The sequence below is a fragment of the Carlito syrichta genome, unplaced genomic scaffold (assembly GCF_000164805.1).
Source record: "Carlito syrichta isolate Samal-C Ts95f unplaced genomic scaffold, Tarsius_syrichta-2.0.1 Scaffold138451, whole genome shotgun sequence".
Taxonomy (NCBI): domain Eukaryota; kingdom Metazoa; phylum Chordata; class Mammalia; order Primates; family Tarsiidae; genus Carlito; species Carlito syrichta.
Window position 1 is genome coordinate 136,587 of NW_007082547.1, and position 27,222 is coordinate 163,808.

Sequence of the window (27,222 nt, forward strand, 5' to 3'; positions counted from 1 at the left end):
GGGCCTACGTGGGGCGGGTGGGGGCGGGGTGCAGCATAATAGGGGTGGTGGTGGCGGCCAGGACACCAAAGAGTTTTTAGAGGGCTGGAGAAAGGGAGGAGGCAAGATTCAGACAACTGAAGGATTTCTTTTTTTTTGAGTTGGAGTCTCACTCTGTTGCCCAGGATGGGATGCAGTGGCAGCTCATGGCCACCAGTCTCAACCTGCTGGGCTCAGGAGATCCTCCTGCCTCAGCCTTCCAAGTAGCTGGAACTACAGGTGTGCACCACTACATCTGTCTAATTTTTCCATGTATTGTAGAGATAAAGTTTTGCCAAGTTGCCCAGGCTGGCCTCGCAACCTTGGGCTCAGGCAATCCTCTTGCCTCTGCTTCCCAAACTGCTGGGATTACAGGCATGAGGCACCACCCCCGGTGGCTGAAAGATTTTTAATAAAAAGCAGCATTTCAATGCCATATAGTAATGCTCTCAAATGTGATTTCTTGTTCCAAAATTTGAGTTAACTGAAAAAAGGAAGGTTTTGCCTTTTGCTTTCGTGACATGGGTGGGGCTCTCCAAAGGAGCTTATGGATGGAGTTCTCAGTGGCTCATCTGTCACCCCCAAGCCCTGACTGCAACTCCTCGCAGGTCAACCCACCCTTGAAAGGGGAGTGTGGGGAGAATACCTGGGGCACAGCAGAGACCTGGAGAGACCGTTGGGCTTGCTCCCTGTCAGGCAGAGGGAGCAGAGTGCCCAGTTCTGAGAACCCTTTACCAAGTTTTTGACATTTTCATTTTCAACGTTCGCTGTAACACTAGTTATCACACTTGTAGAATTAAAGTAGACCTTTCCTGCCTTGCTCTATCTATGGATGTGCCTCAAGTCAAATTTACTCCTTGGTAAACAGTGATTACCTACTCCCACCCTAGAAAGCTGGCTGCACAAAATGGTCACATGGTGACCATACACTGAAAATGACTAAAAACTAGGAGAAGGGGTCCCAGGGCAAGAGCCAGGACTGTGGGATGCACCTTCAATGTCTCCACATAGGCCTCGTTGATATCTGTGAGCCCCAGGCGCAGGGGGATGAGAAGCACCAGGGGTCTCCACGGTGCCAGCCTGTTGGTGACCTCGGTGCCAGCAGGGAATCCGTTGCAGTGCCACTCCGAGTCTGCAGGAAATGCGGCAGCCCCTACACATGGAAGGCTGCTCCTGCACAACCTTCCTGGAAAGGGAGACATGCATTTATAGGCCAGACAAAACTAGGCAAAAGTTCTCCCTAAAGAAACAAGTACGTAATTATTTTGTAACAGAAAAGGGGTATTACAAAGCCAAGGGCTTAAAAGACACTTCAAACTTGGAAAACATAAAAAAAAAGTTAGAAAAAAATTTCCATAGTCTTACCAAAGAGAAAAAAAGAAACAAACATTTCCTATACATACTCAATTTAAAATTTTTATTGTGAAATAAAGCACACACACAAAATAGTGCAATAAAAATCCATGTGCACTTTAAAGGAAAATAACAAAATAATACCCATGTAGTCCACCAGCCCGGCCAGAGACAGCTTTCCCAGAATCCCTTCTGAGGCCTCTCCTTAGACATTCAAGAAAAATTCCTTTACTTATTTCTTTCATCTAAACATACCAAGTAATCAATCGTTCCATAAATTCATTAACCAGAGGGCTTATTGATGGGAAGAAACTTCAGGAGGACTGAGCACACCCAGTGCCCAGATATTGGTTTCTGAAGACCATTCCCCACTAAAAGGAACCAGGGCTAATTCCAAAGCTAGGCAGGGAAAGCACAGGAGGAGCCTGGAACATTTAGTTATAATGCCAGAATGTAAGAAGTGTTCAAAAAAGAAAAAAAAAATGCCAGGAACACGTCAAAAGATAGAGTCAGCCTGAGAGGGCTACTGGCCAAATGTAGGGCCACTGAACATCAAAAAGAACAACAGTGTCAGATAACACACTGGATAAAACAGATACAAGGTCTGACAATTAAGTTCACGAACTTGCCACCATGCTCTTACACGTCAACATGTGGTGCTGTATTGCTGAGCGGTGATCATTATTGTTGCCGCATGTTTTTTGTGTGCCATCGCGAGAATGTCGGGGCTTGAATTGGAGCAACGAACAAACATTAAATTTCTTGTTAAACTTGGCAAGAGTGGAAGTGAAATCAGGGACATGCTAGTACAAGTTTATGGGGATAATGCCATGAAGAAAACAGCAGTGTACAAATGAATTAAACATTTTTCTGAAGGGAGAGAAAGCACCACTGATGAAGAAAGGCCAGGATGACCAGTAACAAGCAGAACTGATGAAAACATTGCAAAACTTCAACAAATTGTGAATCAAAATTGTCAGCTGACTGTGAGAAGCATAGCAGACCAAATCAACATCAGTTGAGAAACAATTAGGAAAATCTTAACTGAAAATCTTGGCATAAGAAAGGTGTATGCAAAAATGTCCCGAAGGAGCACTTGCATCATGACAAAGACCAGCTCACACAGCACTATCTGTGAGGGAGTTTTTAGCCAGTAAACAAATAACAGTGTTGGAACCTCTCCCTGCTCACCTGATCTGGTCCCCAAGGACTTTTTTCTTTACCCGAAGATAAAGGAAGTATTGAAAGAAAGACATTTTTATGACATTCAGGACATCAAGGGTAATACCACAGTTCTTACGGCCATTGCAGAAAGAGTTCCAAAACTGCTTTGATGGGTGGACTAGGCGCTAGTGTCAGTGCATGGTTTCCCAAGGGGAGTACTTCAAAGATGACTACAGTGATATACAGCAATGATGTAGTACTTTTTCTAGGATGCGTTCGCGAACTTAATTGTCAAACATTGTACATGAGCCCACCAACTTGGAAAATGTTTTTCAAATTTAAATGTGGGGGGAGGAAAGAATGCCAACCAATAAATGTGTAAGGAAAAGATGGGATAGAAAACTACCGTTTTTAGCCATACCTGCAACAAGCAATTCATTACAAGCTCACCAATGCATGTAAAGCGTCACCCATGGGTAACTCCTTACTTACAAAGAAAGACACCACCTTACCCAGGTGATCCAATGTAGCATTACTGACAATGGGACAAAGTAACATTACAGGCCATCTGATGGGATGCACTAAGGGGACACAAGATTTAACTTGATCCCAATCATGAGAAAGAAATAGACAAATTTAGCATGGGGGACAGTTAACTGACCTAGATTCCTCAAAAAGGTCAATGCTATGAAAGACCAAAAAAAAAAAGAGGCAGAACTTTCTGGATTAAAGGAGATTAAAAAGGTATGGCAATGTTGAATCCTCAATCAGGAACACAAATCAGTAACATAGGTTGTTCCTGCAACAGCTGGGGCACAAGATGGGGCAAGAGAAGAAGCCTGAGACAGCAGTGGTGCTGCCTTTCCTGATTGCGATAGCAAGGCTGTGTGGTTCTGAAGGATGTTCTCATTCTTAGGAGAGGCTTGCTCATAAAAAGCAAGTGTGTCAAATTACTCACAACTATTAGATCTGGGTGAAAAATTTACGGCTATGATTCACTGAACTTTTTTGTAGGACTGTGAACGTCTTCAAAAGCACTGGGAAAAAAAAACTCCAGGAGGGAGGGATTTTAACTTTTTATCTCTGGTTACTTACACTTTTCTGATTTCTAAACACACATATTACTGTTTCAAAAAGCCAGTTCTAGAATTTATCAGTTCTGCCATTTCTTTAAAATATTTTTTTTAATTTATTTTTTACTTTTAGAGATGAGGTCTATGTTTTCCAGACCGGTCTTGAACTCCTGGGCTCAAGCAATTCTCCTGGCCTCAGTCTCCCAAAGTACTAGGATTATAGGCATGAGCCACCATACCCAGCCTCTTTTCCTAAATTCTTGAGTTATATGCTTATCTCATTAATTTTCACTTGAAAAAGTCTGGTCATCTATTCTGAAGGTACATATAGGTTTTCTTCTGTGTATTTTAGACTCTGGTACATAATTATACTCTATAAACTTGACTTTTTTGATCCAAAGCTAAGATAGAGATTTAAAATCTCTAAGTAGTAAGGTTTTGTTCTCTTTTTTTTGAGTTGGAGTCTCACTGTCACCCAGACTGGAGTGCAGTGGCCGCTCCCGGCCACTGCAGCCCTCAACCCGGCTAATTTTTGATTTATCGTAGAGATGAGGTCTCACCAATCTCTACAATAATCCCAAAGTGCTGGGATTATAGGCTGAACCACCAAGCCCGGCTGGTTTTGTTCTTTTCATTTTACTCTGCATTAGTTTTATATAAATGTCCCATGAACACTTTAAAAAGGTATACTTTGTCATTAGAATCTAGAGTTTGACATGGTTCTATTAAACTATTAGTGTTTACTTTGGTTCTCTAACTTTGTTTTTTCCCTATTTGTCCTATTACTCTTTTTTTTGAGTTCGAGTCTCACTCTGTCACTCAGGCTGGAGTGCAGAGGCACACTCATGGCTACTGCAACCTGGGCTCAGGTGATCCTTCTGCCTCAGCCTTCCAAGTAGCTGGAACTAAAGGCACGTGCTACTATGCTCGGCTAATTTTTTTATTACAGAGATGAGGTTTCACCAAGTTGCCTGGGTAGGTCTTGAACCCACAGGCTCAGGCAACCCACTTGCCTCGGACTCCCAAAGTGCTGGGATTACAGGATGAGCCACAGAGCCTGGCCCTACTATTCTTTATATTCTGCATATTTTGCTTTATTTTTTTTTCCTCATTCGGGGTCTCACTTTGTCGTCCAGGCTGGAGTGCAATGGCATGCTCATCCAGGCTGAAGTGCAGTGGCATACTCAAACTCCTGGGCTTAAGCAATCTTCCTACTTCAGTCTCCTGAGTAGTGGACTACATGCACATACCACCACACCTGGCGTATTTATTGTTTTAAAAAAATTTTTGTAGAGATACGGTCTTGTTATGTTGCTTAGGCTGTTCTTAAACTCCTGGACTCAAGTGATCCTCCTACTTCAGCTTCCCAAAGTGCTGGAATTACAGGCTTGAGTCACAGCACCCAGCCTTGCTTTACTGATTTTGAGGTTATGTTTTGGTGAAAAGCTTCATGGTGATTTTTTCCTTGCAGTTGCTGTTACCAGCACGGACCCTCCTGTCTCAGGAATATGACCAGATGCGTGGATCAGCTCAAGGACTCTGATGTGCAGAGGGCCTATCACCACTGCACTCTGGAGCCCATCACTGAGCATGGGCCCTGCTGTGTAACCAATGCCCTGCTGTCAATATAACTGCTCATCCCTGTAGCTATCTGTAATGTTCTCGTACTCCCTATACCCTTTATACATATTTGAAATTTCTATTCCTCTATCAACAACAATTACATAATAGGTATGCATATTTCCACCTCATTAAAATAGATCTTTCTTCAAAATTAAAAATATTTTTCAGGATTATTTGGTGTGGCATGAGATGAGATGCCCAGGCCAGTTTGGACTGCAGCTTAGTATTATTGTTATTTGGGTGCTTACAGAAGTTTCTCTTTATTTTTGCAATTTGAAACTATTACCAGGAACATGTGGTATATATGTACTCTTGATAAAAAAAATATGGGGGTCTTTACGTCTAAAGACCCAACTCTCAGTAACTCAGGGGAATTTTCTCTTACTCCTTCAGCATTGACTGTTCTCACCTGTGGAAAAGTTATAATCCACACATGTGGCTTTCTGCCACCTCTATTTTATAGTACCACTTCTCAAAAGAATTCGGTTTCAGCTATTATGATTCTTCGGTATTTATTTTCTTTCACTGGTGTCATTTGTACTCACTGCCAGATACCTTTTCCAATCTGTAATTTCCCCCTCTATCCAGCGACATTCCCATTGTCTGCTGTTGTGAGAAAATCTAACTCTATCAACATCAAGGGCTAGCAGAGGCTGCTGTGGACATCTTGGCTGGCCTTCCAGGGGTGGATGGAAGGATAGACAGCTGGTGATTAGGGATAGGTGGGTAGAAAGATAGGTGGACATTCCCGGCAGCAAGGCTGTCCCTTGCCCAGCATGCTTTACCTAAAATCTGATGGGAACGCCATCAGGCAGCTCTTTCACTGGAGGAAGGAGCTTTAGTCCTTAAACCCTATTGATGTTTTCCTATCTTACTGTTCCTTTCACAAGCAGTTCTGAGGAATTAGAAGAAAAAAGTCCTTGCTTTGGCCAAGGAACTGTCTCTTTAGCTTCTGCTTTGCTGACTTCTCTCCCAAGCTGCTACCTTGGGCAACCTTCAGCAGTGGAACAGAAAAGCAGCCTGTTCTTGTGTTCCCTCCATGCCTCTCTCCTGAGTCTCCCAAAGCCAAAGGAAACTGATATGCGCCATTTAACATTACCCTAACCTACCCCTCAACACACTAACCTATGCTCAGAAACCCAGGCCCTAGTTACCAGTCTCAGTGCCTTTGTTGGTTGGATTTGGATGCCCTTCTTCCTAAATTCAGGCGAAAGACATCTTCCACACGTTCCTGTAAGAGGCATCCTTTCCAACTAGGGAAAGTGGCAGATGACATGGTGAGACTGAACTGGTCAGGCCAGGCAGTCCCCACATCCTCCTGAGAGCCACTGGGGACTGTGACACAGACTCAGGTTTCCCCCAGGATCCAATCCCACCCTCTTCTGACAACTTCCACTTCCAGCAGTGCCACTCCAGATGGCCCTGAGATGAAGCTGGGGCCCAATACAGTCAAGTTCCTTCCACACAGCTCCCACCAGCGCCACATGCTCCCAGGGAGATAGAAATCCTGGGAAGCCACCTGTCCCTCACCCCTTTCTGGCCACCACACCCAAGCAACCAGCCTACCTAGTCTGAAGCCAAGCGTTGAGGTGTGATTAGATGAGCCTGGGGGTAGGTGGAGAATGATGGGCGATTTCCCCAATACAGGGACAAGGGAGGAGTTAAGGTATAATAGTATATTGCATAGCTAGTTAATAAAGTGGTTATGTTTTCACTGCCAGGAGAAAGTGCTTATGATACTATATAAGTTTTTGACAAGCACAGAAAAAACACTAGAAGTACGTCAAAATGTTAAATATGAGTTAATTCTGAGTGGAAAAATCAGTGATTTTTCTTTGTACTTTTCCTAAGTTTCTAATGCTTTATAAAAAATTCAAGAAACAGAATAAGGGAGAAAAGGCAGAAGGAAGAAACACACATCCTTCAGTTATGGTCCCAAGTTTGTCACTCTGGGGAACAGAATTATGGAAGGAAAGTGTCCCATGGCAAAGTATTCAAAGCTGCAGAAGCTGGCGTTGCTCTATATGAGAATGTCCCATGCCTGCTCCCTCTTGACACTGTCGCCATGCCCCCAGGATGGCCAGAGAGGATGAAGAAGTGGGATGGAGAGGCCCCAGCACTCTGGCACAGAAGTGACATGTCTGTGATCCAACACACAACTCAACAATGTGTGGTGGCACACCACACCTACAACCATATGGGCAAAACTCACTTCTGCCGCCACACCTACAACCATATGGGCAAAACTCACTTCTGCTCACTTCTGTGCAATTCTAGGATGTCTCTTCATGTGCTCTCTCTTAAGTAAAACTGGATTCAAAGCTACAGCCTACATGGTAGAACTTCAACACAACTGAGGTTGAAGCAGCTTTGAGAAACTCTTTGGGAAAAGGTGCTGCTGAATGGGAATGTAATGAGGCATTAACAAGAGATCTACCAGCCTGGGTGCACCATGAAACATGAAACACAGGCTTGGAATTCACTCAATGAGGTCATTTGTTCAAACTAAGCCATAATTCCATCCTAGACTTAAACTCTAGCATGGCTGGGTTCCTTTAGGTTTATAGTAGACATTTCTTCCAGGAAGTTGAACAGAGCACGCTCTTTCTTCATGAGACACCTTCTGCTCAAGATAGTGGAGTTACAATGTTGATTTTATATTTCTTTGTGGTCTATTAATGCACACAAAAAATTTAGCCAGAATTTCTGCATAAATGCTAAACACAGCACTCCTTAACAAATTATTTGCAATAAAGACACAAAAAGTGATGAGGGGTACTAAGCAACTCGCCTCCAGAGAGAATCTGAGCCCTCCTCTCTTAGCCTGGTCTACTCGATAAAAGAAGGTTACCAGGCATCTGGCTTGGCCCTGTGGAGTGCCAGCAATGCCCTGAGAGACTGACAATGCTCATGCTGAGGCTCCTCCATGGGCAGAGGCAGGAAACGTGTCATCCACAATTCCTACTTTCCTGTCATCTGAAACCCTGAGCTACTTACTGATTTCCTCCATCACCACAGTGTTGTCCATTGCTATGTGAACTGCCAAGGCACTCCACGTGTCGAAGACGGCAAGTTTCCTACAGAAAGCAGGAGAACACACCTGTAAGCTTTTCTAGAACTCAGAAACATTTCACCTTTGCAGTAACAACCATGGGAAAAAAGTGCTACAGTGTTAGAGCTGCTTCTCGGATAAGAAAGACCAAGGCTCAGAAAGTCCAGGGGCATGTCCAATACCACAGACAGGATGAAGGTAGAACCTGGTTCTTCTAGCCTGGGGTACAGTGACCCTTCCCTCATCCCTGGTTGCCATTCGTAGACAGCATGCACACAGGGTATGCTTGTGCAGCTTGGTTTCCTGAGACCACTGGCACACAGGTGGGAACCAGAACATGACCCTAGTTCTCAGGTCCTGCAGGCTTCAGCAACTTGGAGGCGGGATCAGCCCCATCTCAGTGTGTACCTTCAGCACCCACATGCTCTGCTCCCCCCTCCACCAAGCTTGCTGAACTGACAACTAAGGAGTCTGAGTACTCATAGAGAAAGCTGCAACTTAATGGGGAACACAGGCTTAAGGCTTGAAGGAAGAGCAACTTTGTAGCAAAAAGTAAATGAGTAACTGATCCCGTCTCAGGTGCTGTGGAACTGGGGTCAGAAGACACATATAAAAAGCGAAGGACTAGAAAGGCAAGCAGAAATGCTCCAGGTATGGGAACAGCTCCTGCCAAGGCCCTGAGACAGCGAGGACTGGTATGCCTGAGGGCAAAATGAGGGACCTGTGCCTGGGAAGAGCATCAGGTGACCACACAGAGCCCTTCCTGATGGGAAGTCAAGAGGGGACACTGGGAGAGTAGCCTGCTCTACTGAGCTGCTATCCTCCTCCCTCCCTCCAGCTCAGCCTCAGTGCTGAAGGCACATGGCCATACAAGACAAGGCGGCCCTTTGTAAGGTTGATGTGCTAGAGGAAGGCAGACCAGGAGGAAATAACCAAGTGTGGCAGGCATTCAGTACCGCAGAAAACAATAAGGAGACACTGAATAAGCAGCTGGATGTGAGTTTGGAGTCTGGGGACAAGTCAGCCCTGAAGATACAACTCTGGAAGCTGTCAATGTGCAGACAGCAGAGAGGCAGCCACAGGCCTGGGTATTGTAGTACTAGCAGGTCAGGGAGGAATATCCAGCAACAGAGGCAGAAGAGGCCAGTGGGAAAGAAGAGGCAAGTGTGGCTGAGTGGCCTGGTGTTTCCAGAAACAGAGCAAGCACCTGTGCCAAGGGCTGCTTACTACTGGCTAAAATAGGGATGGAAGCTCAGCTTCAGACATGATGACAGCATTGATGGTGACCTCGACGGGGCCACTCCAGGCAGCAGCAGGAAGGTGTCAGTGGAGGGGGTGTGATGAGGGCTTGGCAGCTGCAGACCATACAGGCGAACTACAGAGGACTAAAGGGCATGTGGCAGGGGCTCAGCAGGTACTGTGCCACATGCAGGGCAGACCAAGGAGACAGAGATGGCAGTAGGCTTGAGGGTGTGGGATGTGGGAGAGAGGGACATGTCCAGGATAGTACCAGAGAACCTGACAACAGAAGCTGGGTGCAGAGAGCAACTATCATGTTGAGGAGGAGCAGACTGGAGGTGAGGAAGAAAGAGCCATCTCAGAAACATCAAGTGTGGGTCCTGAGGGAATATGGAGCAGGCAGAGGCATGAGGAGGGGCTTCAACTTTGCAAGTGGAGACAGACTTGGGAGACACTGTCCCTCAGCCCATTAGGGAAGAAAACCCAAGTGGGTAAGTTCTGGGGCACTGGCCCAGAGCACCTCTAGAAATGCTAGTATGCCAAGGCACACAGCCACAGAGAGGGGTGAATCAGGCCAAATGACCCTGACGGGTCAAGAGGACTGACAAGTAGCAACTGACCCGAAACCACTTGCAAGTCTCTGACAACTGCAGAAGAGCCATCTCAGAGGAATCCATGGTGCAGGGGCAGGGCTGGGGGACAGCAGGGGCAAACATCTGATCAGAACAAGTGAAGTGAGAGGGAAAACAGGTGCAGACTAAGCTTTCAGACATCTAGGCATATGAGGAAGAAAGGACAGCTGGGGACTTACGGGAAGTGAAGCCCAGGTAGACTCCCAACAATGTGGAAGGAGATTGAGATAACGGAGAAGTTTCAAGGAATGTGAAGAAGATGGGTCAGACCAGCAGACACTAGCCTCCAACAAGCCCAGAGAGGCAGAAGAGCCCAGCACCCACATGAATGGCTGCCTTTCCCCACAAAACTTCTGTGATTTGTCAGGCATGGTGGCTCATGCCTGTAATCCCAGAACTTTGGGACGATTGCCTGAGCCCAGAGGTTCGAGACTAGCCTGGACAACATGGCAAGACCTCAACTCTACATTTTAAAAAAAAATTAATCGGGCATGGTGGTGTGTGCCTGTGTTTCCAGCTACTTAGAATGCTGAAACAGAAGGACTGCCTGAGCCCAGCAGGTCGAGGTTGCGGTGGCATGAATGTGCCACAGCACTCCAGCCTGGGCGACAGAGTGAGACTACTACCCCCTAAAAAAAAAAAAGACTTCTAGACAGGTTTCAACTCCTCATACCATCAGAAGCCACTGTTACTGGACCCATGTGACAGACAAAGAACAAGGGCCTAATCCAATGGACAGGATCTGGACTAAGGTGTTCATTTTACTAGAAAACGTAAACTCTGATTCGTAAGACCACTTGGCAGGGTCACCTCTGAGGAATCTCCTAGGGGCCCTCTCAGGAAAGAATAATGGAACCCTTATTTTCTTTTGCAACGAAGACCCAAGGAATCTTCAGGCTGCCCCCCAAGAAAGAGCAGGTTGAGATGCAGTACATACTTGAGGACCTGGGCAACGGTGTTTGGCCCGTACCACTGGCCTATAGACTTGCCTTCACCAACTCCCATTTGCGCTGCAGAGAACAGATCTAGATTAGTGACACACACCTTCCCCTGGCCATCCCAACACCCCCAACCCCAGACCTCAGGTGGCATGTGGCACCCAGATATACTTTACAGGAAGGCCTAGACAGCCACCTCCTACACTGCCTCCAGATGGAGGAATGCTCCAACAAGATGCAGGGAGGCAGAAAAGGGTCAGACAACGCCTCGAGGTTTGTCCTTCACAATGAACTTAAGGAGGGGAAGCAAGGAAATGAAACGACTACTTCCTTCTGTAACTGAGACCATAGTGCTCAAGAGCTGAGCTTGTTTGAAACAAAGGTCAGCTGGTCTTCATTCTTCAATCCAAGCATTCAGATTCACAGATGGGCCATAGGGAAGAAGGAACCTTCGAAACTGAGTCTGATTTCCACCGACTATACAAGCAACAAGCACTTCAGGCCATGTGGACAGCAGAGAGGGCAAGGCCTCAGATCTGGGCTGGTGCTATACTGCCCTCAGCAGCCCTCAGGCGATCAGAGGCCAGTGTGACCCAGAGCCTCCCACTCTACATACCATAATATCAGAAAAGCTCTTAAGGAAAACCAACGATTCCACCCTTTCCAAACAGCCCAGGCATACTCAATAGGCAGTCTCCCACCTATCTGGTGAATGGAGTAGTAACTGTCCTTCCTGTCAATGAAAGCGTTGAGGACGCTGAAGTAGCTGTCTGGCTGCCTCTTCTGTTGTGTCCACCTCCAATCTATTAAAAAAAAAAACAAAGGTCAGTTCTACCATAAACATAAAAAACAAGTCTTCACTCCTACAAAACACTCAAGATACAGATAGTATCCAAACCTCTTTTGAATCTTTCTAAAGTTGAAAGCCAAATTCTCCAGGATTTAAAGAACATCATGATTGAGTGTTCTCCCTCAGGGCAGTGACTCACCTCGGCCTAAGTGCCGGCATACCAGGGCTTGGGCAAAGATCATCTGTCCACACCGAAGCATGCAGCCCCAGCCTGTGTCCGAGGTAGGGCCCGTTCCCCCTGTCATAGAGGGATAGAGAGAAAAATGCTCACAGTCAGATGGCCCATCAGAGGCCAAGAGTCCACCATCAGGAGGCATCAGGTCAGTCCCACACTGCAGGCACCAACTCCCTCATCCACCAGCTCCACCTTGAATAACATACACCTCTGAGGACTTTGTTATGCCAATGGCCACATTTACTGAAGAGTGGAATGTCCCAAAAAACAAAGTCCTCAAAATGCACAATATGCAGGAACAAATCAAACACAAAGCAGCAGGAATGTCTGGCAAACACACAAAAAGGGCTGGGTATGGTGGTTCACAGCTATAATGCCAGCACTTTGCAAGGCCAAGGCAGGAGGATTGCTTGAACCCAGGAGTTCAAGACCAGACTGGGTAACATAACAAGATCTCATCTCTCCAAAAAAATAAAAATAAAAAAATAATCAAGCATGGTGATGCATGCCTGCAGTCCCAGCTACTTGGGAGGCCAAGGAAAGCCCATGTGGTTGAGGCTGTAGTGAGCCATGATTGTGCCCCTACACTCCAGACTGGGACACAGTGAGACTCCAACTCCAAAAAGAACAAACAGAAAAAAGAAAACAAAAGACACTGACCCCACAAGTCATCCTGAAAATAATCAAGTTAAACAAGAATTCTTGTCTAACTACCAGAAAGGCAAAAATTCAAAGGCTTGGTAACACCCAGTACTGCTGAGAGTGCAGAAAGGGGCCGCAAAAGCAGCAACACTGAGCAGCCATTTAGTCCTTCCAGCACACAGGCCAGGCTTGCCACCTCACAACCACTCACTGGGGCCCAGGAATGCTGACAATAGGTACTGGGGAACCATGTGAAACATGACAGACAATTGAGAAGGGTCTTGTCAGCCCACAGCAAGAGTTCAATGGAATGCCACTGTGCAGCTATGACAAAAAGGGTGGGGGTGGAGCACCTGGGTAGCAAGCAACAGGCAGGTAGGTGTTTGTACTGTGGTGGGGAGCAGAGATTCAGGGTCAAATCATGAGCGTTGCAGTCCTGAGCCACGCTTTACCCACCTCTCATGTACTGGGGAGGACAACAAACCCTGACTCTTGGGATAGTGGTGGCTGGCACACATCAACAACCCAATCAGCAGTGTCTATCATTACCCCCACCACACTTCTGATAAAAACATCTCTAGCTGGGCGTGGTGGTGCACACCTAAAGTCTCAGGCAGGAGAACTGCCTAAGCCTAGGAGTTTGAGGCCAGCCTGGGTTACACGGCCAGATCCCATCTCTAAAATAAAAATTCAGGACAGGTGTGGTGGCTCACATATGTAATCTCAGCACTTGGCGAAGCTAAGGCAGGAGGATCACTTGAGGTCAGGAGTTTGACGCAGCCTGGACAACATAGTGAGACCTCATCTCTACAAAAAATAAAAAGCCAGCTGTGGTAGTGCATATCTGTAGTGCCAACTACTTGGGAGGCTGAGGCAGGAGGAAGGCTTGAGTCCAGGAGTTCAAGGCTGCAGTGAGTTATTATCATGCCACTTCCCTACAGCCTGGGCAACACAGGAAGACCTTGTCTCTTTTGTAGAATAATATATTTTTTTAGAATGAAATAAAAATTTAATTAATTTTAAAAAATCATCTCTACAGGGCTAAGAAAGGAAACACACATTTAGTCTTTAGAACTGCAATGGAGCTCCTTCATCCTCAGCCTCTGTCTCCTCCACAACTCTGCCAAATGATAAAGGCTGCTCTCTAGTCCTGTTCTCTTTCCTAGCACCCTAACAGAGTTGTTATGAAGGAAGTAGAGGCTAGGGATGAACCTGCATCCAGGGCCAAGCATAGGGTAGGCTCAGAGCAGGAATATAACAAGCATTTGTGGAATGAACAACTATTCTCTGAGAATATCTGACAAATTATATCATTAAATATCAACCCGAGGGGCCATGTACCTTATTTCCCTATATTCTAGTGTTCTCCACTGTCAATCCATTGTAGCTATTTTACTTCCACCTCACTTTTGGAGAAAGACTGAAATTATAACTAGAAGAGGAACCAAACTGTGGCTCAGTCACTGAGGAGGTATGACTGTCAGCCTGGTCCCATCTTCCAGTCTCAGATTCTCTAACTGTGAGAGGCAAGGCCAAGAGCAGGTCCCCATGCTCCATTGACCTCCAGGATATACACAATGAGGAAGCACTTCTATTTTATTTAATTAACTAATTAACTTTTTTTTTGAGTCGGGGGTCTCACACTCTTTTGTCCAGACTGGGTGTGCAGTGGCATGATCATGGCTCACCGCAGGCTCAAACTCCTAGGTTTAAGCAATTCTCCATTCTCGGCCTCCCAAGTAGCTGGGACTATAGGCGCACATCATCCTGCCTGGCTAATTATTATTATTATTTATTTTTTTGTAGAAATAAAATTACATTATACTAAATTACATTCTATTAAAAGTGCTTCCTGGGCTGGGAGCGGTGGCTCAAGCCGTAATCCTAGCACTTTGGGAAGCTGAGGCAAGAAGGTTGCCCAAACCCAGGGGTTCGAGACCAGCCTTGGCAACTGGTGAGACCTCATCTCTATAACAAATCACAAAAACTAGCCGGACGTGGTGGCATGCATCTGTAGTGCCAGCTACCTGGAAGGCTGAGGTTGAAGGATCCCCTAAGCCCAGCAGGTCGAGGCTGAGGTGGCTGTGAGTGTGCCACTGCACTCCAGCCTGGGTGAGAAGAGACTCCAGCTCAAAAAAAAAGAAAAAAAAATACCCAAACTATCTGGCATACTGAAGCCAAAACCATAAGCATACATTTTTCTTCTTCCTAAAACATGTATATCTTGTAACACGTTGTAATGAAATGAGATACTTACCAATGGCTGGAAAGTTTTTCCTGTATGTAAACCAAAGTCTAGATGCCACATCAGACAAGATCTCGTCTTTCTCTAGAATTTGTCAAAAGAAAAAACACACACACTCAAAGCCTTAAGTTTGTAAGTCACATGTTACAGAACAGTAGCAGATAACAATTAGTATCCCAAAATGCTTTCTGCAGAATGAGCGGCCAGAGCAGAGTGGGTTCCAATGTGGCAGATACCTGTGAAAATGCTGTATTTTCTACCCAAAATCCAAACGGGCTCTGAGGTCTCAGGGAAATCTTCAAATTCGGCAAATCGGAGAGTGTCGTAGGTTAGAGTAGCTGTTGAAATCAAACACATAAATCCATCAGACATTTATAATTTCATAAAGTAATATCAAATGAGATCATTTATAGCATTTCTACACTAAGGAAGGAAACAAGCATAAATTCTAGCAAAATCAGCATACCCTGTTTCTCAGACCTTCTAGGATAACCAACCTAGATGGAATAAACACATGTGGATATAGGAGGTCCCTTTTGGGATGGTGCCCTGCTAAGGTGTGGGGACAGGGAGGTGGGTCCACTTCCTGAGCTCTTCAGATTCCAAGCCTCTTCAGAGTCAGTATCCGGCAGCTGACACAAGGGTGAGTAGACAAGTGAGGGACTAGACTGAAGGGAGAGAAAGCAAAATAGGAAAAAAAGGCCACCCAATTAAAGCACTTAATTGTTTTAGATTAAATGTTTAAAACCTAAAGGACGAAATAAAATGAAACTACCCCCATCTTTGCATGCAAGGGAAGCCACTGAAGAAATCAAACGTGGAAGATGCATTCATGGATATCCAAAGTTTTGCCAGATGCCACCTTGGCAGTGTGTTCAGAGACACTGTGATGAAGATAGACGCTCCAGGGGCAAGAAACGCTGAAAAGACAAAGTTCTAAGTCTACCCCAATTTCTTGGTTAGGAGCAGTGTGCTGTAGAGGGATGGGATGCTACTCCCAGATGGGAAGTTAACCCCTGGAAACTGAGTGATAAACTTCTCTGCCAAGTTCCCAGAGGTAGAGGTGCCAAGAGCCTAGAGACCAAGGCCTGGAACGTGTTTTCACTTCAACAACACTACCAGAAGGATACCGCCACTGATTCTATATAGCAATGTCCTACTTTCTATGGAGATGGCTGGGTGCAGAGGCATGGTGTCTACCAGGGATGCTAATGAGACCTAAGTGTCATCTTATTCTATTTTGCTTCAATTAAGAAAGCAGAGAGGCCCAGTATCTTCCTGTCCAGAAAACTGTGACTGAGGAAGCCAATGTTCCACACTGTTCCCAAAAGGAGAAGGTACCAGCCAGCAGCAGGGCATAACCCCAGACACCCATGAGGTGAGATGCACACAGCATATTCTGGAGTGGTATCAAGGGCATCGTTCCAGCTGCTCTTCAGGGAACCTTGAACATACAACTCTCACCTGCTGCCTCTCAAGTTTTGATGGTGCTCAATCACTCATCCTTCACCTGCAACTTCATAGAAATCTTTGGAAAAATCAAAGTCATATATGAATTTCTCCCACATCTAAATTTATCTTTTGATAACAGCCCCACCTTTCAATAAGAATTATGTATCCTGGCCAGCCACGGTGGCTCATGCCTATAATCCCAGCACTTTGGGAGGCCGAGGTGAGAGGATTGCCTGAGTCCTTGGGTTCAAGACCAGCCTAGGCAACTTTGCAAGACCTCACCGCTACAAAAAAAAAATTTTTTTTTTTTTTGAGTTGGAGTCTTACTCTGTCACCCAGACTGGAGTGCAGTGGCACGCTCCCGGCCACTGCAGCCTCAGCCTGCTGGGCTCTGGCAATCCTTCCACCTTCCAAGTAGCCAGAACTACAGGCGCGCGCTACCACGCCCAGCTAATTTTTTGATTTATTGTAGAGATGAGGTCTCGCCAAGTTTCCCAGGTGAATCTCGAGCCCACGGGCTCAGGCAATTCACTCACCTCAGCCTCCCAAAGCATGGGATTACAGGCTGAGCCACCGAACCCGGTTCAAAAATTTTTTTAAAAAAACTAGCTGGGCATAGTGGCACGTGCCTGTGGCTCCAGCTACTTGGAAGGCTGAAGTGGAAGGATCACCTGAGCCCAGCGGGTTGAGGCTGTGGTGGTCATGAGTATGCCACTGCACTCTAGCCTGGATGACAGAGTGAGACTCGAACTCAAAAAATAAAAAAAGAATTTTGTATAATAATTATTTAAAAAATACTGCCAGGTGCAGTGGCACACGCCTGTAATCCCTGCAACTTTGGGAGGTGGAGGTGAGAAGACAGCCTGAGCCCAGGGTTTCGAGACCAGCCTGGGTAACCAGGCAAGACCTTGTCTTTACAATAAATCAAAAAATCAGTTGGGTGTGGTGGCGCACATCTGTAGTCCCAGCTACTTAGAAGGCTGAGGTGAAAGGATCGCCTGAGTCCTGCAGGTCAAGGCTGCAGTGGCTATGAGCGTGCCACTGCACTCCAGCCTGGGCGACAAAGACTACTGAAAACTCCAAAAATATACAAATCATATGAAGCCTCATCACTCAGCAATGAATCTCCTTCCAGAAGTCACTATGCACAGGCCCATGCCATGCAACTCCACATAAACAGATGAAATCATGTCATACACATGGTTTCTTCATCTTTATCCTTGTTGACAATGGGGTCATCATTCCACATAAACAGATCTCTAAACAATCTCTAACGGTCTCCCAGGATTCTGCTGTATGTAAGCCAATACTATAACTAACTTAAGTGTCCTAAGACATTCCTAATTACTCCCAGTCATAGGCTACTGGCATGAGCATTCCCATATGTGCTATGCACAATCCCCTTGGGGTGACAGGTGTGGGCTCTGACCCCTGGCACTCAGAGTTCAAATCCCAGCTTAGGTACTCACAGGTTGTAGGTTCCTGTTTACTTAACTTCTAAGTGTGGATGTTCCCTAATCCATAAAATGGGATAATAACAGGACAGCCTTGCCATGTGGCTGTGACGTTTCCATGAAACACTTCCCATGAGGTGCCAGCTTGGCAGACAGAAGGGCTCCAATGTCAGCTGGTGTCATTAATAACAAGGACTCAGAACCACAGGGTCAAAGGCACACACATTTTATTACACCCAAAATGCTTAATTAGATATGCAGCTAATTCCCAACACAGAGTTGGGAAACACTTGAAAGTATCTCCTGCAGCACAGGCAGAACTAACGAATCCACAATAGAAGACCCTCTGCTTGCTGAGGGTGTTGGGTACCCATGCCCTGCTCTTCTTTTTTTCTAGAGTGACAGCAGGCATTGGGGAGCAGCTGGGGCCAGATTGAGTGGGCTTTGTCCAAGAGCTCTGCTCTATGCTTTCAGAGACAGTGACAACCCCAGGCTGCTTGATGACTGTGAATAAATAATTTAAAGTCCAAGTTTACCTTCCTCTTTTTTTTTTGAGTTGGAGTCTCACTTTGTCACCCAGGTTGGAGGGCAGTGATACACTCAGGCCACCGCAGCCTCAACCAGCTGGGTTCAGACAATCCTCCCGCCTTAGCCTTCCAAGTAGCTGGAACTACAGGCATGAGCCACCATGCCCGGATAATTTTTTTATTTATTGTAGAGACGATGTCTTGCCAAGTTGCCCAGGCTGGTCTCTAACCCATGGGCTCAAGCAATCCTCTCACCTCGGCCTCCCAAAGTGCTGGGATTACAGGTGTGAGCCACTGCGCCTAACCTCCTTTTTTTTTTTTTTTAAACATAAGATTACTAGTTTCTGCACATGATCACAAAAACTGAGTTGGGAGGAATTAAAGTTCATGCCTATCTTTCTAAAGAGCTGAAAAACATCATGATGTCCCTGCTACTTGTCTAAAGCCACCCTGGAATCATCAGAAATCATTCTCTCACCTCAAGGCTGTATCCAATATATAGACTCAAATCCAGAAAGTTTATTCTACAGAAAAAAGATGCAAATGACACCTAACTTCAGCTTACAACACTACAAGGCAGTATCCAATCTTGCTGCTATTGGAACAGTCTTCTGATGTTTGAGACCTTTCCAAGGTACCAGCTTTGAAATGAAGATTATATATCTTTTAAAGTACTGCTAAGCTAAATGAGCACCTTGAGCAAGTATTTCTTTGCAGACTACAGATGCTTCTCAACTTAGCATGGGGTTATGTCCAGTAAACCAGCCGAAAGTTGAAAATATCTAAATCGAAAGTGCACTGAATACACCTAACCTTCAGAACAGCATAGTTTAGCCTTGCCTACCTTCCACATGCTCAAGAATGCTTACATCAGCCTACAGCTGAGCAAATGCATCTGGCAACACAGGCCACTGCCGAGTATCAGCTGTTTACCCTCTTAACCACGTGGCTGACAGGGAGCTGTCCAACATCTCAAGAGTACTGTGGGGCACATGACTAGCTCAGGAAAAGATCAAAATTCAAAATGTGAAGTATGGTTTCTATTGAACATGTATTGTTTTCGCACCATCATAAAATCAAAAAATTGTATATCAAATCACTCTAAGTCAGAGGCCATTTATATTTCAAAAGAATGTCGCATTACCATTAGGAAAAGGACCATGTCATTGAAGTGATACAAGTGTATAGTACCAGAAGCTGGAAATGAAGAAATTTCTAAGATATCTAGCTTTCTATATTAAAAATATAAAAAATAAATGAATGAGACAAGTAGATAAGGAAGAAAAGGAAAAAAGCTCACTTGGAAAGTAGGTAATAATGCCTAAGCAGCTTTAAAATTGAGGAATTTCCATCATTAAAGCAGCAAAGCAGGCATATATATATATATATATATATATATATATATATATGCTTTTTTTTTTTTTTTGGAGTTGTAGTCTGCTTTTTTTTTTTTTTTTTGGAGTTGTGGTCTCACTCTGTCACCCAGGTTGGAGTGTAGCAGCATGCTCACAGCCACCACAGCCTTGACCTGCTGGACTCAGGTGATCCTTCTGCCTCAGTCTTTCAAGTAGCTGGAACTACAGGAATGCACCATCATGCCCAGCTAATTTTCTGATTTATTGAAAAGAGGAGGTTTTGCTAAATTGCCCAGGTTGATCTCGAACCCCTGAGCTCAGACAATCCTATCACCTCTGTCTCCCAAAGTACTGGCATTACAGGCGTGAGTCACCACACCCAGAAAAGCAGGCATATTTCTTGGGTTTACTAGCAAACTTTATAGGCAAGGAAGCCAACTTCAGAGTGAAGAAAATAAGAGGCGTTCTACTAAGTTCAAATATACCACCACATCTTCTATTGTCACTATGAAAATTATGGGTGTGGCCTCAGTTTTCTTGATGCAGGAACCAGTGAGGAGACCAAGAAACCTGAAGGGAGCAAAACTACCGAGAAGCAACCATACCTCTCATCACCTTAACAGCTGCCACAAAATGACAGCGTACATTATCCACAGGGCTCCTAAGGAGGGTTCCCACACCCCTATGCCCTGAGCTCCACTGATCTCCTGGTTTAGAAAAATGTACCCCACCCTCCCCCAGAACCCTGCCATCCATTGGGTGTAAATCATATCTTCCCCCAAGACTCGCTGGGACACACTGTGTATACTGTTCCCTTACTTCTCCCACCATACCACACCCACTTCCATACCGCCATACACCAGTGGATGCTGCAAGAAGGGAGCATGCATGCAACACACCCACTAACATATTCCTGGCAGTGTGGAGCTCACCACTAACCAGTCACTAATACTCAGAAGCTGGTAACCTTTCTGTGCCTCAGTTTTCTCACTGGCAAAACAGGAAGAGTTGTGCTTTCCTCCTAGGATTGTGTGAGGATGAGATAAGTTAACACACAGGAAGAGCTCTAAATTGCACTGGGAGCGCAGCAATCACACTTTCAGGGCCAGCCTTTCCAAATCACTGAAATGGGTGAGACAATTATGACAGTGTGAAATGAGATAAGTCTATAACCAAACGGATGTGCAGTGCTTTGTACGTCAACAGAAACCCAACCAAACGAGAGTTTCTTTACTAAAACTGAATCCAACAAAACAGACTTTCCTCAAAAAGAGGCATGACTGCATTTAGAGAGCAGGAGCCAGCTATCCCACTTCATGGGTTGGTTCAAGATACTTATGCTTTTACCCTGGAGAACAAGCACCAAGGATCATGAGGACCTGCATCAGTTCCTACCAGAAGAGCAAATGAAGGGGCTCTCATCCCTTTGCAGGTATAAGGAAGTCTTCCACATACCCCAGTGGCTCTATGTTAAACCTCCTGTACTGGAGGAAAGGATGAAATGCCACAGCTGGGCCCTCGGAGCAGACCTCATCTTGCCTGGACACCCTCCCATCTCCAGCTGAAGAAAAAAACATGGTGAGGTACCACGTACCGAGGTATCAATCACTTGACAGACTGAGACACCTGCACCAGACCACTGAGCTCCTGAACTTCTGTATCGTACTTTATAATGAAGGAAGGGAAACTTTTTAAAAAAACAATACTTCTAATTTCTATTGAGATTTGTTTTTGGAGACAGAGAACCTGCTCACTAGCTGCAGGACACATGCCTCAACTTCTCTAAGGCTCAGTTTCCTCATCCATGAAATGGGGCAAAGCCACCAGCTCTGCCCAGTAGAGTGACAACCTGGGACGAGTACAAAACTAAAGTTCACATTACTAACATTTGATCAACAGACTCACCAACATGAGGATTCCACTCTCAAAGGTTCCTTCATTGACTCTAAGATTAACTAGATCCACTTGGCCCCAAGGCCAGCAGCCTCAGCACTTATCCATGCAGAGGCTTCCTTGCCTCATTTCACATCCCTGTTACAGTTGCATCATCTTTACATACCATATCATGTCATTTACAAAGCAGTTCCTATAGGTCCTGAGATAAAATGAGTCAAACCTTGAAAGAATACCTGAAAGGCGGTACCTATAGAAATCTAGAATAAGCCAGGCTCGGTGGCTCAGCCTGTAATCCCGCACCTTTGGGAGGCTGAGGTGAGTGGACTGCCTGAGCCCATGGGTTCGTGAACCGCCTGGGCAACTTGGCGAGACCTTATCTCTACAATAAATCAAAAAATTAGCCGGGCGTGGTAGCACGCGCCTGTAGTTCAGCTACTCAGAAGGCTGAGGCGGAAGGATCGCCAGAGCCTAGCAGGTCGAGGCTGTGGTGGCCGGGAGCGGCCACTGCACTCCAGTCTGGGCAACAGAGTGAGACTCCAACTCAAAAAAAAAGAAATCTAGAATAAACTTAGCTTAGTGTAGTCTTTTTGCCTCAGCATAGTCATTTTTGCTTAGACTTTACCCCTGACATGCTTTGAATTCAGCACAAGTTGGACATAAGATAAATTTCCTATATACAGGTTTTAGGAGGCGTGCAGACATGTTATTGCAGGCCAAGCGGCAGCCTACCCTACCCCCTCAGCAAATCTCCATCAGATGCAAGACAAGGACAGAGTCATAGAAATAACAATAGACCACCTTTTGGCCAAGGAGTTTGTGGATTGCTAACGTTGAACAAGTCTCTTGAAGGAAAATGCCCTTACCTTGTCTACTTCTATCCAGTCTACCACCGGAGGGCATGAGATGCTAATGTCTAGCTGGGTCAAGATCTAAGACTCTTGGGGCTACAATCAACATCAAAGACCGACAGCCCTGGACATTCCTCTGGGCCTAAAACCCCTTACCCCAAAGGCCCTTAAATATAGCCAGTTCTTGGCCCTTTGAGGCCACACTTGCCTCTGAGTGTCAGATTCTTTTCCAATCTGTGAAAGGCGGATAATAAACTTTACTTCTTTCTACTGTCTTCCTTGTTGCAATCTTGCATTATTCCCGCTGGCACCGGCACCGGCCCACCTCCCCTTAGTGAACCCTTTCAATACCCAACTCCAGACTCCCAGGTAATGATGTGAATTTTAAATAAGACAACATGCAGTAAAAACAAGATAGAGAGGAACTGTCTGCCTTAAGAAAGAAGCCCCTGGTCCAGCTCTATGGCTTATGCCTGTAATCCTAGTACTTTGGAAGGCCAAGGCAGGAGGACTACTTGAGTCCAGGAGTTCGAGACCAGCCTAGGCAACATACTGAGATGTCATCTCTACAAAAAAAATCAAAAAAATCAAAAAAATTAGGCATGGTGGCACACACCTATAATCCCAGCTACTCGGGAGGCTGAGGTGGAAGGTTCACCTGAGTCCAGGAGTTGAGGCTATGATGAGCAGTGATTGTGCCACTACACTCCAACCTGGGCAACAGAGACCCCAATTCAAAAAAAAAAAGAAGCTCCCTTAAAAGCACTTACCCTACTTAGTCACCTGGGTCCGAAATGACCAACACCCTCTTCCCTGAAACTTCTATGATCACAATCAGAAGAGGAACCAAAAAGCAGTTCAATTACACTTCACTCAACTGAGATAACAACAAAAATTTCACAGATTTCTTTTAGAACTTGCTGTAATGCATATCGTTTTGAAGATATTTTCCTAAAACACTTCTAAGTTATTTTTCAAAGCATTAAACTTTATAAATAAATTCAACAACGGATTCTCCCCTTCCTTTAAAAACTTCTATATTTAAGATAACAGTTTGCATGTAGTTATGTTTTTCAAATCCAAAAGGTTAATATGGAGAAGCTACTGGTTCAGTCCAGAGTGGGGAGAGGGAGGGAAAGGAAGGGAGAGGGAGGGAAAGAGGGAGAAAAAGAGGAAGGGAGGGATAGAGAGAGGGGAGGAAGGGGAAGAGGGGTTGGGAGGGATAGAAGGAGGAGAAGAGGGGGAGGGAGGGGAAGAGAATAGGAACTCAAAATTTAGCTCCATCAGAAAACTTAGAAACACTACTTTAGTACATGCTGGGTGGAGTACCCACACTAAAAGTCACTGCCCTGCAGTGAGCAGTCTTTCACATATTACAGAATAGATTTATGTTAAACCCTACAAACTGAAATACTTATAGTAGGGAATGTGTAAGTTATTATTCATTCAAGTTCTGCTTTTCTGATTACCAACCACGTGCCAGACACAAGTGACACTCTAGAGATGCAAGCATCAGATACCAGCTCTGTCCTCAAGGAATGGACAGTGTGGCTATTTAAGTGCTGGCACCTGCCAGTTCCTAGAATGGAGAGCATGTTTTTACAGACAATGCTAGGGGACTGGTGTAGAACACAACCACACCATGGTCTGCTTGCCACCTCCTGGACCTCCCGACACCCACCACCCTGGGCTCTTTTGCTGGCATCTTCTCTTTCCTGCCCACACTCAGATGCTGAGTGACCTCATCTGATGTGGTCATAGACTCAAAAGCACATTTCCAAATCCTTACATTCAAAAGCCCCCTGGACATCACTACATAGATATCTAACAGGCACCTCACATTCGACATGCATAAATCCAAACTCCCAATAGATACCGCCACCAGACAGGACCGCCCCTCCCCAACAAGTCTTCCCATCATAGTTTCATAACACAGGCCACACACCTTGGGACCATCTTTAACTCCTCCGTTTCCACCTAGCCCTCTCCCAACTTCCTATCTATAAACAAATCTTATTGTCTCAATCTTCAAAACACATCCAAAATTAACTTCTCCCCCACTTCCTGACCTAAGCCTCCATCTCTTTGCCTGGTTTATTCCAACAGTCTCCTCATCGGTCTCCTTGCTTCTGCCCTTACCCCTCTGCAGTATATTCTCCACAGAGATAAAAGAGCGAGTCTATTAAATATAAGGCTGCTCATGTTAGTCCTCCTCTCAAAACCTTCCAGAGGGTCACAATCCCAGTCAGATAAACACCTCTATCCTCACTGTGACCAGCAAGGTCCCAGGACTGGGCCTAAGTACCTCCCTACTGCCCAAAGCTCCTGCTTCTTTCACCCTGGCTGTGCCAGCCTCCTTGCTGCTCCTAAATCAGCCCACTTGCCCTTCCTCCTGCACTGCTTTTGGATCTTGGTCAGAACCTAACCTTCGAAGTGAAACCTTTCCTGGCAGTCCTGCCTACAATTCTAATCCCCACCCTGCTTGGTCCACGTCACTCTCCCACAAGAGCCACAAATTTGGCTCTTTACTGCTGGTCTCATGTCTAGAACTCCAGCTACCCCAGGGCAGTGGTTTTTGTCTATTTTGTTCAATTCTAATGCCTCACACACACCTGGCACTCGATCAAATAATCTATTGAATGAATGACTATAAGAACAAACAGAAACTGTAATGCACATGGTTAAGGAATGCAGACTCTTCAAGGATTCTAGGATCTGGAGGGTGGACCATCAATCATCCCTGAAAAGACATACCATATTATGTCAGAAGGAACACTCCCCCACCACATCCTAAAAACATCATTTATGTTTTCATCAGCATAAAGGCCTTCAAATGCAAATACAATTTCTACTTTGATCCCACAAGTAGCTGCATTCAGTGTTCTATTAAAGTATCATCAAGTGACTACACAACTTTATTACTAACTTGAATACGATGATGTTCAAACAAGTTCAAACAAACTTCACAAACATATACATCTGGTCAACATGCTCCTTGGGGAGTTAGGGCTCCTGTTTCCTCCAGCCACATAATGCATTTAAGTGATGAGATGCCACAAATTATAGAAATAATATTAGCCATAAACATTACAGTTTCCAAACTAAGACCTTAGTAAATTTATGTTGCAGCTGCCAGGAGCAGAAAAAACAAAACCAATGCCACTCAGGATGACAAGTAGATAAACCAGAAAAAAGTCTTCCTTTACGGATGGGAGATACTTGAAGTAAGGCAAATCAATTCCTATAAGAAATGAAAGAACTAAAGCTGTGTTCCTAGGGCTATCAGGCAAAAATGGACTTGGTATTAACTCAAGTCTCTGAAATATCTTGCCAGCAAAAATGAAGGGACTGACCCCTCTTGAGCGGAAACATGAACAGATAGGCAAAAACATAAACACTTCTCCCTATACACACACTTTGTATCACAACCGCAAGAAATTAAGACGTGACGAGATGGATTCACTGTTTGTCTTCCCAGTCACAGAAAAGGAAGCTTGGAGGATCTACCGGTTGCTAAATTTTTTAAAGAAATGTGTGTGCCGTGAGTACCAGAACATGTTTCTAGCCTCCGATCTACCAATAACTTTAAAGTTAAAGAGTTTCCACTCCTTCACTCTCAGTTGGGGGGAAGGCCAAGCTTTCGCTGACCGCTCGCACCCACAGCCTGGAGTGCTGCAGCCTTCTCGGGCGCGCTCCGCAGGCCGCCGCCTCTCCCCTGCCCAGCAGGCCCCGCCGCCCTCCACGACCCGCCCAGAGTTCGGGCTTATCAGGCCCGTAACCTCCAGAGCGTTCCGAGCGAGACCGGAAAGCCACCAGAGGCTCCAGCGTGAGGACCACCAGATCTGCAGTGATGAGGCGCGGCACGTCGCCGCCGTCCTCCTCCTGCACCCCCGCACCATTCGAGCCCGCCGGCCAGCGCCCAGCCCGGTCCGCCCGGCACGCCCCGGAGCGAGTCGCGGCGCCTCGGACCCAGGAAGGGGAGGCCGAGGACGAGACGAGTGCCTCCCACGGAGGAGTCTGCCCCCCGGCAACTCCTCACCTGCGTCCATCTTCCCTGTCCAGCCGCCGACTGACCCGAGCGGCGACGCTCCTACCGGCCCGCAGCGAGACGCGGCGACGGGACGCCGCGGGGGCCAATCGGAACGCGGGCGCGGTCAGCCAAGAAGATCCGGCGCGCGGACGGAAGTGAGCAAAGCGGAAGTGAGCGGGAGCCGCCATTTTGGCGTACGGCCGGGCCACTGCAAGACACGAGGCGCTGCGCAAGCGACGTGGGGACGTCTCACGAGCCGGCGGCTCGCTCTGCTGTCCGACGGGACTACGCGCAGCGCACGGCGTTTCCTCCACTCTGAGGACCCAGAATTAACCGTCGAGACTTCAGAAGACGCCTCTGTTCCCGTTGGCGCGGCCATCTTGCCGTACGGACGAGCCCTGGCGCGCCCATGTCGCCGTACGGACTCGCCCAGCCGGGGCTGCTCTCCCACCGCCCGCCAGCCCGCCCGCCTACGCTTCGAGGGGCCGGCTGCGCCCCGCTGGCCCCGGAGACGCCAGAGCGCGCGGGGGGCGAGGACGCGAGAGGGGTCGGGCGGGCGGCGGGCGTCTGCGCCGCCATCTTGCCGTACGGCGAGGAAGCCGCGGGCCGGCCCACGTCCCGATCCGTGTCGCCGCCGCGCTCCCTCCCTCGGGGCG

The 27,222-nt window shown here is 46.3% G+C and overlaps 2 protein-coding genes across 6 annotated transcripts in view; one reads left to right on the top strand and one right to left on the bottom strand.

Moving 5' to 3' along the window:
* The window catches only part of ATG4B (autophagy related 4B cysteine peptidase), a 34,018-nt gene extending 7,245 nt beyond the window's left edge, over positions 1–26,773 (bottom strand). Inside the window, exons 1-9 of one of the 5 annotated variants that reach the window (XM_021708475.1) lie at positions 26,576–26,773; positions 15,241–15,342; positions 15,017–15,088; positions 12,326–12,392; positions 12,082–12,180; positions 11,794–11,895; positions 11,092–11,164; positions 8,229–8,308; positions 1,011–1,204 (exon numbers count right to left, since the gene is read on the bottom strand). In XM_021708475.1, coding sequence (XP_021564150.1) covers positions 1,011–1,204; positions 8,229–8,308; positions 11,092–11,164; positions 11,794–11,895; positions 12,082–12,180; positions 12,326–12,392; positions 15,017–15,067 — 666 coding nt within the window. In that variant the 5' untranslated portion in view covers positions 15,068–15,088; positions 15,241–15,342; positions 26,576–26,773. Of the gene's footprint in view, positions 1–1,010; positions 1,205–8,228; positions 8,309–11,091; positions 11,165–11,793; positions 11,896–12,081; positions 12,181–12,325; positions 12,393–15,016; positions 15,344–26,575 lie in introns of those variants that run through there. The other 4 variants (XR_002481464.1, XM_021708476.1, XM_021708477.1 and 1 more) reach the window with 4 other exon arrangements.
* THAP4 (THAP domain containing 4) overlaps positions 19,449–27,222 on the top strand; it is an 86,023-nt gene continuing 78,249 nt past the window's right edge. Inside the window, exon 1 of the mRNA XM_021708474.1 lies at positions 19,449–19,468. The gene's annotated coding sequence lies outside the window, so the exon portion shown is untranslated. The remainder of the gene's footprint in view (positions 19,469–27,222) is intronic.